Below are 14,161 nucleotides of genomic sequence, written 5' to 3'. Positions count from 1 at the left end.
TATCTCTTAGTTTTGTGTCTCTTGAGAAACACCTTAACCGCTAGACCTCAAGTTTTCAAGCTGCTCTTTTTATTTGTTTGTGTAGATATCACTGTGACAGTTTTTTAAACAATTGGCTTAAGTTTCACAATATAGAATAGAAACAGAATTCATAAAGTACAATACCAACCTCTGAATACCTTTCTAGGTTTTTGGGTTTTTCCCTTTTTTCCCCCACTTAGGGGAATCTTTTAGGAAGTATTTTATTGTGAAATACTTACCTGATGTTTAGCAGTTGCTTCAATTAACTTCAGTTTTGTTTCCTCTTAAGTTCAAATGAAATTTAATAGTCTTTATTTAAAGGGTAATATCTATGAACTAGGGCCTCCCCTGGTGACACAGGCGGTTAAGCGCAGCTCTGGGAAGCTGTCCGCAGCCTCTGCCGTGCAGGTTCAATCCTGGACGGCCGGCGAGGGTCCCACATGGCGCGGCGAACCTCTCCTGTTGCTCACACTGCTCCCCTCAGAGTGTATTTCGTCATCCTGTCTGTTCTGTTCCCTGCTCTGTCTCTGGTGAATCCTCTCACCCTCCCGCGAATCTAGCTTGTACCCCGGTTCTTGAATAAATAAATAAATAAATCTTTAAAAAAAAAAGAAAGAAAGAAAAAGATTCCATTACTTTTGTCCGGAAGGAGACCCAACACCTGGCAAGATTCACAGGAGGGTGAGAGGATTCACCAGAGACAGAGCAGGGAACAGAACAGGCAGACTGACGAAATACACTGCTGAGGGGAGCAGCGGGCGTGGCAGGAGAGGTCTGTCGCACCATGTGGGACCCTCATTGGCAGCCGGGGAACAAACCGGGGCTGCACAGGCTGCGGGCAGCTTCGCAGCCCAGCACTCAACCGCTGCGCCACCGGGCAGCCCCTATCAGAAAATTCTTTAACGCTTACTCCCCTAATTTAAAATTCTTACTGCTTTGTAATAGAAAATGACATAAAATTATTTGTACTTATTTTTTCTGGAGTGAGGAAGTAGATGCCCTAGTTTTTGATTCTTAGTGTTTCTGCTAATTTAGGAGCTACTTGTGTCACTTGGAAACTTGAGTGTTCATTAATGGTTCCTAAGAAAAATCCAGTAAAGCATGAAGCATATGAGCTACAATTCAGTGATAATAACTAGATTTTTAAAATTTTGTGTTTTAGCAAGTAGTAATAATTGTAAAACATACTGTGTATTTAACTGCACAGCAATAGTTCTTAAAGGATGGTTTAGGGACTGGGAGCCCCCAGTACTCTCTGAGTTCCTCAGTATTAAAGTTCTATTTTTATTATAATACTATTAGATATTATTTGCCTTTTTCATTCTCATGAATATACAGTTGAGTTTTGCAAAGGCAATATGTGATATATGATAGTACAACAGGTTAAATGCAGAGGCAGATCTCCAACTGTCTTCAATTAAGTTAGCCACTAAAGGTATTTGCAAAAATGTAAAACAGGATAGCTTATAAGTGTTTTGTTTGAGCAAATACTTGTTTTTGGCTTTTTTTTTTTGAAGATTTATTTATTTATGCATACAAGAGCCAAGGTGCAGGCCAGAGATGCGGGGGGTGAGGGGATTCACCAGCGACAGTGGGAGCAGAACAGACAGATGTACTGAAATACACTGCTGAGGGGAGCAGCAGGCGAGACAGAAGAGGTCTGCTGCGCCATGACTGCCTTCCTGGCTGGGGATCAAACTTATGCCGCAGAATCTGCAGATAGCTTCATAGTGCTTTGTCTTAACCCCTTGTGCCACCAGGGAGGTCCCACAAATAGTTGCTTTTCATAAGAACATATTAACATATAATTGCTTTGTTACTTTTAAATATTCAATTTTTGTGGTTAAGGTTCCTAACTTTAATGTCTAATGTAGTAAATACTGGTATCTGTACAAAAGCTCTTTTAGGTTCTCAATAATTTTTTTTTTGAGTGTCCTGAGATAAAAAAACTTGAAAACTGGGGCCTCCCAGGTGGCATTGGGGTTAAGTCTCAGTGCTTTCATGCTATTACCACTGCTTCCTGAGTTCAATCCCTGGCCAGGGAGCTCACCCACTTATGGCACAGTAGATCTCTCTTGTCTTGCCTGCTGCTCCCCTTAGCAGTGTATTTCAGTAGATCTGCCTGTTTTGCATCCTCGTCTGTCTCTGGTGAATACTCTCACCCTCCGCACCTCTGGTCTACACCCCAGTTCTTCTGTGCATAAATAAATAAAAATAAATCTTTAAAAAAAAAAACCTAATGTTGTGATAGGCCCCATTTGATAGTCAAGCTTACTTTTGGGTGCGTATTTGTGCCCTGCAATGTGATGGTAGAGAATTTTACATATAATTTAGGGATTGTGACCTCCTCAGAAGCCTTGGGTCTGGCAGCCAACCCCTCTTCTTTGTATTATTCAATGCCTGTGCCCGAGGTCTCTTCTTCCCTTTGTGTGTAGATTTTTAATGTTGCCTGATTTCACTCACGATGAATCTTGTTGTCACAGGTACAGGTGCAGGTACAGCAGTCTCCGCAGCAGGTCTTGGCTCAGCAACTCTCACCGCAGCTCACTGTTCACCAGCCTACTGAACAGCCCATCCAGGTCCAGGTGCAGATCCAAGGCCAAGCACCACAGCCTGCAGCCCCCTCCATCCAGACCCCATCTCTGCAGAACCCCAGCCCCTCACAGCTGCAGGCGGCCCAGATCCAGGTGCAACACGTACAGGCGGCCCAGCAGATTCAAGCTACAGAGATCCCAGAGGAGCACATCCCACATCAACAAATCCAGGCTCAGCTGGTGGCTGGCCAGTCTCTTGCTGGGGGTCAGCAGATCCAAATCCAGACCGTGGGTGCCCTTTCCCCACCACCGTCCCAGCAGGGCTCACCCCGGGAAGGGGAGCGGCGGGTTGGAACAGCCAGTGTCCTCCAGCCAGTGAAGAAGCGCAAAGTGGACCTGCCTATCACTGTGTCCTACGCCATCTCAGGGCAACCAGTGGCCACCGTGCTGGCCATTCCACAGGGCCAGCAGCAGAGTTACGTGTCTTTGAGGCCAGACTTACTGACAGTAGACAGTGCCCACCTATACAGTGCCACTGGGACCATTACTAGCCCTACAGGAGAAACCTGGACCATCCCTGTTTATTCTGCCCAGCCCCGGGGGGACCCTCAGCAGCAGAGCATTACCCACATTGCCATTCCCCAGGAAGCCTACAACACAGTTCACGTCAGTGGCTCACCCACAGCCCTGGCAGCTGTAAAGCTGGAGGATGACAAGGAGAAGATGGTGGGCACCACGTCTGTAGTGAAAAACTCCCATGAAGAGGTAGTGCAGACCCTTGCAAACTCTCTCTTTCCAGCACAGTTCATGAATGGCAACATCCACATTCCAGTGGCTGTGCAGGCCGTGGCAGGCACATACCAGAATACAGCTCAGACTGTCCATATATGGGACCCCCAACAGCAGCCGCAACAACAAACTCCCCAGGAACAGACACCACCACCACAGCAACAGCAACAGCAACAGCTTCAGGTTACTTGTTCTGTAAGTGAATCTTACCTTTGGGCAGCTTGCTCCCTTAGGACCCAGTGCAACATAGAACTTGCCTGGCAACCTCTGGCACCTCTGGCTTATTTACGGCAATCATGTTGGTCTTGAAGTAACTTAATGTTTAATATTTTAGTTGGGGTGGGGGGGTGGAGGCACAGAAGCAGCAGTGAAGCTATACAACTGAAGGCAGGAGTTCTGTCATAGTACCTGGAGGTAAATGAAATGACCAACACCTGTTTTCGGGGTATATACCTGGGGTATTACTCATTTCTGTTTAGTAAGGGTAAAATTCTATGTAGAGACTAATGGGATACCTCAAGAATTATCTACATCCAGTGAGCTTTCTGCATCACAAATGAATGAATCTAGAGGAATTCTTACAGTTTAGGCCACAGGCTGTAAATTCAGCCCACTGGAGAGGCTATGAAGTTGTTTCTTCTTTAGTTGTCATCTGTGGACACAGTGTAGATGAATTTGAAAATCTAAAATACCTCCTGTTGGGCCTGTGATCACCTTTAGGGGTCTTGAATAAGCCACTTATGCATTAGGATTTCCCAGTACTCCTTGAAAATAGTCAAAATAATCCTTAGTTAATTGAGTTTTCTGTTGGGGTCCTATGTTGAAATTTTTTTTAACTTTCTTATTTGAAATAATTTTAGATTTACAGAAAAGTTGCAAAAGTAATTTTAACTTTAAAATTGCTTGGCTTTCTGTCTTTTTTAATTGTTAACACCTTAAGGCTATCACAGAGATGTAGATAGATTCATCTTAAGAATATTAGTAAACTTTGTGGTCCCTTGTTTAGCAGACCTTTGGAGTGAATATAGGGCCTCTGGTCTCATGGGATGATGAAGGCAGTGTCTCAGGGCAAGGGCTCCTGGGAATGCATGTAAGGGAGCTGGCACAAACAAGACAGCATTAGAAGAGAGACCACATTCAGAAACTCAGTCCATAAGTGACTGAGTAAGCAGAGGCTAACCAGTTGCTTTCATAAAGGCAGGTATAACATCAACATACTGTATCAGTTGTCTTTGTTAAGGACCTATTAAATATGTAACTGGCAGGCCTAGAAGTAGATCAAAATAGTCATTGCTTATCAGGTAACTCATAGATTAGGAGTAAGAACATGATTTCTAGTTATTTGGATTATTTATAAAGCAGCATAATTAAGCTACACATACACAAAGACAAGTTGAGAAGCCATAAACCATTCTAGGTTAAAAAGTCAGCACAGACTTCTTTATGGGAAAAGTGGCATTTGCTGTCTGGTTTATGGCTTAAATAGAGAAGAATGGAGCAGCATGACTAGAGATCCAGGGATGTACATAAGGGACCTGGCCTAGGGCAACATGAGAGGAGTCATTAGTATAGGGAGCAAAGAGATTCTCCTCCTAACTCAAGGAATTGAGTTTATTCTGATCTATGCTAGCAAAATTTTCCAGAATCCCAAGATATGTGACTGCAGGGGAGATCAATACAGGTATATAGAATTGATTGTGTGTAGGAGAAACCAGCTAGGAGACTTGTAATGGGGCTTTTGCTCACAGGGAAGGAGATCATGAGGCCTCCCCTCTACTCTCTTTGGCCTGATGGTCCAATTGCAGGTTGGGCCTATTTTGGTTCTTACTGGCCTTTGTAATTTACAAATCTGGGCCCTCCAGCAGATCTTTTCTGGAGTTCTTTTAGTAGGCCCATGTTCTTCACAGGCTGTATCTCCTGTGGGAAATTTCTTATAGGAACTTAAGTCAAGTACTATTACCAGAAAAAGAAAATAGGGGGAGAACATCCAGCAATCGGGAAAAGATGGATGGATTTATGTGTATGGATTTATACCATATACATCCATGTACCCTCCTTATCGGGCTCTATGCTTAAATGTTGCAGAGCAGAGATGAATAACATTCTCTGCCCTTGGAGCACTCACTGCCCATGGGGAAGATAATTGACATGAGAAGAGAGCTGATCACAAGGTGTTTTCCTTTACCTGGCATGCCTTTTATGAGAGCTCTTTTATTTCTGCCTTTAAAACCAGATTCATGGTAAAACTGTCCTCCCTTGACCTCACCATCCATCTCTAGCTGTTGCCCTGGTCTTTCCACTCAGCTTGATTCCCAGAGTTCTCAAAAGCATTGGCTATACAAACTGACTCCACTGACTAACTAGTTTTCAGTTCACAACTGAGTCTGTTCTTGTCAAGGTCCGAGGTGACCTCCCTGTGACCAGATTCAACAGACATGTCTGGTTTTATCTCACTTAAAACAACACATGACATGGCAAACCACACCTGCTCTTGAAACCCTTTACCCTGGGCTTGCATGTCATCATACACTCCTATTTTTCATGCTACCATACTGATTCTTTTTCCTTTGCAGGAGACTTTGCTGGTGTTTACTTCCTCCTCCTGTAACTGAACAGTATGTGTTGATGTTCCTTAAAGCTCAGTACTAGCACTCTGTTCTCCCTAAGGAATTTCTGTTTATTGTTATGATTTTCAGCATCTTCTAGATGACCATGGCTTCACCTAAAGATGATAATCACAGCCACTATCTGCCAACAACCACTGTTCTGATTACTAAAGATATTTAGTCATTTAATTCTCACACCAACCTTATAAGGTGTTTAATATAATCTCCATTTTTACAAATAAGGGAACTGAGTCACAGAGATTAAATGACCTTGCTAAAGCCATCACTAGCAAGTAGCAAATTTGGCAATCAACCCTGGACAGACTGGATCCCATATCTTAATCCCTATGCCAAATTGACACACAGATCTTTATCACTAGATAATACCTTTCCCCCTTTGGACATTGTTATCATTTACTTAGATTTATTGACAATACCTCAGCTCTTCATTAGCATCATAACCACTATCAAAAGCTTACCCCATCTCAGAAAGTGGCACCATCATCAAACATCGTTTAAGCCAGAAACCCTAGCGTCAGACTTGAGTCTTTTTTCCCTTGTTGCTCATGGCCAGTTCATCAAGCCATGTTGGTTCTACCACCAAATTTCTCAGAATATCTTAATCCAGGTCCTTAGTCCCTGCTTCTATTTTTTCCCTTCAATCCACTGTCCATAGATCAGCAAGAATAGTTTTCCTAAAGTATTAGATTACATCATTTCTACCTTATAATTCAAGAGCTCTATTGCAAATAGGGAAAACTATGCCATAGTGCACAAGATCCTTCTTACATCGGTTATTTTCAGTCTGAGTGGAAGCACTGCCACCTGTACCCACAATTGGATCATGTGGAAGAATTCTGGTTAAGATGCTTAGGATTGTTACATTTAGTAGGCGGAGGTACGCAATGAAAGGGGCCTGGCTAAACCCAGTAGAGCAGCCCTTCCCCACATTTTCTGGCCCCGTCTGCTTGTCTAGTCAGACTCCTAGATTTCCAGCTTGGATAATGGTGTTGCTATTAAATGAGGTAGGGAGGGGACTCTGAGGAAAGTAGTTCTGGACAGGGAAGGTGATAAGTTCTGAAGTTTGAAGTTGTGAGATGTTTGGTTGGAGATGCATAGCACCCATTGGGTGTATTAAAAGGAGGTATAGATGGGAGGTGCATAGTTAGAAATTTCTACAAACATGTAAATCCAAACCAGGAAAGCAGGTGAGAATGAACAGAGAGAATGGCAGTTTAATTGAGAAGTAGGTCTAAAATGGAGTCCCAGAGTTGACATTTAGGGGCCTAGAATTGGTATTGCTTTATCTCCTTGTTTAATATATCTTATCAGAGCTAATAGAGTAGTTTTTATTTGTTGATAAGTGAACTCATATGTTATATATAAATACTTTTGCCTTCAGTTTGAGTGATTTCACCTTCCTTGGGCATTTTGGTTATGCCCTGGCATGGAGAATTGCTCAAGGGAATTTGTTCAGATTATAGACAGGTGTATGAGACACAGGAACTTGTGTTTGGTATCTGTGCCACCTGATGTGCATTATGATCGAGGCTCTTGAATAATCTCTGCCCCTTTGCCTACATCACTTGGCTGTAAGTACCTTTGAAGATGGGACCACTCTTCCTTTGGAGGCAGGAAGGTAGAGCAGTCCCTCCTGCCTTCAGAAAATGTCCTTTCCAGCCACAGCAGTATTATAGAGAAGAAACATGAAGAAAAATGGAGCCTTATATATAGCTAGAGAAACCATAGAGGTAGAGCCATTTATCTTGCCTTTTATCTTACAATGACAGGTAGGAGGACACAACTTGTATGTTGTACCTTTCATTCTCTAAACATTGATTTTCAAACATGACATTAGAATCACCTGGGAACATTTTTAAAATACTGACGGCAGGCTTCCACCTTAGACCAGTGAAATCAGAACTCTGGAACTAAGACTCAGGCAAGGACAATTTGTAAAAGCAGCTCCTCATGCTCCCAAACAAATGAATGAATGTAACCTGGTTCATTTTAAAGTGCAATCAGGTTTAACTTTCACTCCTCTAGTGTGGTCTGCAGACCACTTTCCTCCTTGGGAGTTTGTTAGAAAGGCAGAAGCTCAGGTGCTATCCTCTGAGACCTCTCACATCAGAATCTGTACTTTAATAAAATCCCCAAGTGGTTTGTTTACACATTACAGTTTGATGAGCCAGTAGTTTAACCCATTATAGTGTGGGCCAGTAGTTCTCAAGAGTGACTAGACATTAGAATTGCCTTTTTATGATGAAAAGTTTTAAAAAGACTGATGCCTCTGCCTATTTAAAAAGATGTTCTGCCTATTTAAAAAGAGGTTCTGGGTAAAAATACCCAGGTACTGGTATTTTTAAGTCAGAGATTCAGAAGTATAGCCAAGTATAGCCAAGGCTGAGAAGCACTGCACCAGCCTTTCCTGTCCCCGGGGTAAGAGCTATTAACTTCGGAGGTTCTTGAAAGTAGAAGAAATACAAGTGACATTTTTGTCTGACATTTTTGCCAAAGGGTCTGGTGTAAAACAGTATTGACATATTTTAATGGTTTCCCCCTCATAGGCTCAAACTGTACAGGTTGCTGAAGTTGAACCACAGTCACAACCACAACCTTCTCCAGAACTTCTGCTTCCAAATTCTCTGAAGCCAGAAGAAGGGCTTGAAGTATGGAAAAACTGGGCCCAGACCAAGAATGCTGAGCTAGAGAAGGATGCTCAGAACAGACTGGCACCCATTGGAAGTGAGTGTTTGGGTGGGGCGGGGAGTTGGGTGGACTCTTTCTATAGTACATCAGCACTGAATCAGCAGGAGTTCAGAATGGCAGAAGTTGACTGAGGTCTAGGGAGCACCATGTTTAATTGAAGACAAGCAACAAGTAGGCCTGACCTGCAAATGAACAAGATTTGTGGGGTTTGCCCAAGACCATGCATTTTTGCACATGGATTTCTGAAGTCAACCTAGCAGATTTGGGCAGCTCAATTTCTGGAAGGAGAGAAATTTTATCAGTGAATATGCCCAAGGTCTTTTCTCTCTCTTTTTTTTTTTTTTTTTTTAAGATTTATTTATTTATTTATACAAGCACTGGGTACAGTCAGAAGCACAAGAGGGTGAGAGAACTCGCCAGAGCGGGGAACAGAACAGGCAGACTGACGAAATACACTGATGAGGGGAGCAGTGGGCGCAGCAGGAGAGGTCTGCGCGCCATGTGGGACCCTCGCCGGCGGCTGGGGATCGAACCGGCGCTGCAGAGGCTGCGGGCAGCCTTGCAGCCCAGCGTTCAACCACTGCGCCACCAGGGGAGGCCCCCTTTCTCTTAGTATTATGCTCGTATACTTCTCCATATTACAAAAGGTAGATTTGTTGGGGGGTTGGGGATTCATTTCTTGGGCCTAATATTTTTGGGGATTTGAGGGTACAGAGGTTTATGGAAGGAAACTTGTATAAGCCAGTTCTGATCATAGATACAAGTGACTGTTTTCATCCCAGCATCCTGATCAGCAGTGTTTGCTCTGAGTCCTCCTTCTAGGGTTATGAACACCCAGTAAAGAGATGACTGTTGCCAGGATCCCCATTCACCTTTAGGGTTTGTGTTGCAGGGCGCCAACTGCTTCGATTCCAGGAAGATCTCATCTCTTCTGCTGTGGCTGAGTTGAATTATGGACTCTGTCTAATGACACGGGAAGCTCGAAATGGAGAAGGTGAACCATATGATCCAGATGTGCTCTACTATATTTTCCTGTGTATTCAAAAGGTAAGAAATAGTTTTTCACAGGAACAGTAAAATGACAAGCAAATGGCTGTAATAAGGATGTCCTCTTTCAGCTGTATAAACAGGTACTCAAAAAATGTTTTATTCAAATTTGTTTCATTATAACAGTGATGGGGGGAGGGGAAATCTCCCGGCCCACCTTGAAACTACATTATTTATTTAAGGACCTGCTTTTGTTATGGGTTGTCAGAATTCCTAAGAACTTATGTTCACTTTAGAAAATAAACAATTTTTATTAATTCTGCCACCTAGAAAAACTTCTGTAAAAGTTAATTGTATTACTTTATAGCCTTTTATTAAAATCACATCATTTCTTAACTTTTTGTTAAACATGTGGTTTGTATAAAAGTTATTTATCCAGGGCCTCCCCAGTGGCGCGGCAGTTGAGCGCTGGGTTGCGAAGCTGCCCACAGCCTCTGCAGTGCTGGTTCGATCCCCGGCTGCTCCCCGGCCACCGGAGGAGGGTCCCACATGGCGCGCAGGCCTCTCCTGCTGCCCGCTGCTCCCCTCAGCAGTGTACTTCGGTCCTTCTGCCTGCTCTGCTCCCTGCTCTGGCTCTGGTGAATTCTTTCACCCTCCCGCGCTTCTGACTGTACCCAGTGCTTGTATAAATAATAAATAAATAAATCTTTAAAAAAAAAAAGTTATTTATCCAGAACATTTGATATTAAAATACAACTTATCTTTGTTTCTACATCAATACAAAATCATTATTAGAATATACAACTGTGGTTAGATTTTTTTTGGATAGCTAAGATGAAAGCATAACAGAAACTTACTTTGGACTGACAGCTTAGGAGAGCAGAGATTAATTTCTTAGTGTTTGAATGCTCTCATGAAGAAGTTCACAGTATGATAGAAAAGAACTAATTTGGAATTTACCTTGTTGGGTGTCCTAAGACTAAGAAAAATCTTGTCTTCCAGTTTGTTCCTCTTTCTCGTTATCCAGGGCACTGGGTGATTTCTTTACCTCTCTGTCTCATCCATGCTCTCCCCAGTACTGGAAAGCAGCACACACAGTCATCTCCATTTACAGACAAGGAAACTGAGCCCTAAAAGTTAAAATACTTTAAAATACTTACTTAACTTACACCGTATCTATTAAGAAGTCTATCCCACAGAAATAACACTCACAAAATCTGCCTTATTGACTGAATTCTCAGAATTGTTCTAAAGAGTTGGTCCACATGATGTGAACTACATTATGGAAATGTCACTCGCTGGACAGTTTTGACCTGACATAGGCATGTTAAAGGGAAATGAATGAGTGGGGAGAGTTGATAGTACTGGTAGAGAAACAAGTTTATTTTCTTTGAAAGTCTACCAACAACTTCTATTGTTTTTCTTTTAGTATCTTTTTGAAAATGGGCGGGTTGATGACATTTTCTCCGATCTTTATTATGTTCGATTCACGGAGTGGCTACATGAAGTTCTAAAGGATGTTCAGCCCCGAGTCACTCCACTTGGTAAGAGTCTTCCTTGTCCTTGAATGTCTTTCTTACCTGGGTTTTAAAAAGATTGTGTGGACTGGCTATGACACCACATGTTGGTAAAGAAGGTGTAAATCTCAAGCCCCAACATCAACCTCTGTGCTGCTTGACCTCCTATGGAAGGGGCACTGCTCACCAGATAGAAGAGCCAGTTGTTCTCAGTGTACAAAGGAGATGGGGCATGCAGTGTGTGAGTGAGGTAGTTACTATTTATTTTTACCTAAAAATACATTGATTGAAACTAGAATATTGCAAAAATTAAGAACTAGGAACTGTTTCACCTGTAGGTTATTCATGTTAGATTTCAGGTTTGAATATATGGCGTATATCTATAGAACATAACATTTGCTTTACCTATGGGTAACATCTGGGGCAGCATGTTGTGTTGGAAAGAACATGAATTTTGCAATAGAGTATCTTGGTTGGGCGGAGGAGTGGGGGAGTTGTTGGTTTCCTTTTTTTTAAAGAGCAGTTTTAGGTTTATAGAAAAATTGAGCATTGGGAGGTACTAGAGAATTCCCACATATCTCACACAGTTTCCCCTATTCCTGGTATCTTATATTAATCTGATATATTTGTTAGAATTCATGAGCCAATATTGATACATTATTATAATTAAAGTATAATTTACATTAGGATTCACTCTTTGTTATATATTGTGTGGGTTTCAGCAAACCTATGTCATGTATTTACAAAGTATTATATAGTAGTTTTGCTGCTCTAAAATCCATTGTGTTTCACCTGTTCATCCCTTCATCCCTCCCTGAGTCCCTAGTTAACACAGATCTTTTTATTATCTCCATGGTTTTATCTTTTCCAGAATATCATGTAGTTGGAATTGTAGCCTGTAGTCTTTTCAGATTGTTTTCTTTCACTTAGTAATATGCACTTAATGTTTCTTGATAACTCATTATTTTTTATTGCTAAATAATATGTTATTTAAGGATATACTACAGCTTATCTGTTCACCTGTTGAAGAATATCTTGCCTGCTTCCAAGTTTTGGCAACTAATGGATGAAGCTGGCATACTGTGTGCAGGTTTTTGGTGGAAGAATAGAAGGCTCGATGGAACAGAATAGATTCTAGAAAATAGAGGCAAACAAATACAGCTTTTTTTTTTTTTTTTTTTTTGACAAAGGAGCAAAGACAATTCAATAGAAAAAGGATAACTCTTTTCAACAAATGATGCTAGAACAACCAAACATCCACATTTTAAAAATCCAGATACAGACCTTACACTCTTTACAAAATTAACTCAAAAATGAACCTGAAGGGCCTCCCCGGTGGCGCAGCGGTTGAGCGCTGGGTAAATCACCAGAGGAGGGTCCCACATGGCGTGCAACCTCTCCTGCCGCCGCTGCTCCCTCAGCAGTGTACTTCGGTCCTTCTGCCTGCTCTGCTCCCGCTCTGGCTCTGGTGAAGTCTCTCACCCTCTTCTGACTGTACCCAGTGCATGTATAAACAAAACAAACAAACAAACCAGCAAACAAATAAATAAAGCATGCCTCTATTAAAAAAAAAAAAAAAAAATGAACCTGAAACCTAAATGTATAAAAGGCAAAACTATAAAACTTACAAGGTAATGTATGAGAAAATCTAGGTTACCTTGGGTTTGGCGGTGATTTTTTTTTTAGGTATAGCACCAAAAGCATAATCTATGAAAGAAAAAAAAAATGATAAATTTGACTTTTTTGGGTAAGATTTATTTTATTTATTTATGCATATAAGAGCTGGGGTGTAGGCCAGAGGTGTAGGGATGAAAGGATTTACCAGAGACATTGGGGAGCAGAACAGGTGGATCTACCGAAATATACTGCTGAGGGGAGCAGCAGTCAAGACAGGAGAGTTCTGCTGAGCCATTGGGCCACTTCCCTGGCCAGGGATTGAACTCGTCCTGCAGTGGCTGCAGATAGCTTCATAGTGCTGCAACTTAACCCATTGCACCACCAGGGAGGCCTGTGACCTATTTTTTTTAAATTGCTGTATGTAACATAACATACTAGTTCAAGTGTACTGCAGTGGTTCAGAATGCATACATATTAGAAATGATCTAGTTAACATCAGTCACTATACAGTTATATGCTTAACCTTTTTTTTTTTTTTTTTTTTTTAAATACAAGAGCCGGGGCACAGGCCAGATGCGCAGGAGGGTGAGAGGATTCACCAGAGACAGAGTGGGGAACAGAACAGGCAGACTGACGAAATACACTGCTGAGGGGAGCAGAGGGTGAGACAGGAAACGTCTGCTCACCATGTGGGTTGCTGCGAGGCCAGCGGGGATGGAACCGGTACTGCAGAGGCTGTGGACAGCTTCACAGTGTGGTACTCAACCACCTGTGCCACCAGGGAGGCCCATATATGCTTAATCTTCTAAAAAAGTTATTGGACAAATACTTTTGAGTATCTACTATATGCCAGGTGGTATTCCAGTTGTAGATAATGTAATGTAGTAGTGAATAAAATAGAGCTAACAGTCTAATTGGGGACACAATGTATAGTCAAATTTATGAGTAATAAAGTACATATTATAAGGGATTGAAGTATTGAGCATTAGGGAGCCTTCTCTGTCATTAGAACAAGGACTTGAGTGAATGAATCTCTCTTTACATGATTTGCCAATTTTTAAGCGAAGTGTGCCAATGCAAAATTTGCTTCTTGGAAGTTTTTACTATGGAAATTTTGAGCATCTATAAAAGAAAACAGTAGCTTAATGATACTCCCATGTACCCACTCACCATGGCAAATTTTTTTTATGTTTATACTCACCTATTTCCTCCATGCCCACATACTATTTTGAAGTAAATCCCAAACACTTTGTAAATTTTTTTTTTTAAGATTTATTTATTTATTTATACAAGCACTGGGTATAGTCAGAAGCGCAGGAGGGTGAGAGAATTCACCAGAGCCAGAGTGGGGAGCAGAACAGGCAGACAGATGAAATACACT

General features: G+C 41.9%; 1 protein-coding gene across 4 annotated transcripts in view; it reads left to right on the top strand.

Annotated features, from left to right (window-relative positions):
• Positions 1-14,161, top strand: part of QRICH1 (glutamine rich 1) — a 40,129-nt gene that overhangs the window by 19,389 nt on the left and 6,579 nt on the right. For all 4 annotated transcript variants that reach the window (XM_037528846.2, XM_054693940.1, XM_037528853.2 and 1 more), the window contains 4 exons: positions 2,505-3,539; positions 8,518-8,695; positions 9,552-9,706; positions 11,076-11,190. In XM_037528846.2, coding sequence (XP_037384743.1) covers positions 2,505-3,539; positions 8,518-8,695; positions 9,552-9,706; positions 11,076-11,190 — 1,483 coding nt within the window. The remainder of the gene's footprint in view (positions 1-2,504; positions 3,540-8,517; positions 8,696-9,551; positions 9,707-11,075; positions 11,191-14,161) is intronic.

Source organism: Talpa occidentalis, unplaced genomic scaffold (genome assembly GCF_014898055.3).
Source record: "Talpa occidentalis isolate TD23 unplaced genomic scaffold, MPIMG_talOcc4v2.1 talOcc4.10, whole genome shotgun sequence".
Classification (NCBI taxonomy): domain Eukaryota; kingdom Metazoa; phylum Chordata; class Mammalia; order Eulipotyphla; family Talpidae; genus Talpa; species Talpa occidentalis.
This window is presented reverse-complemented; position numbering and strand designations above follow the sequence as displayed.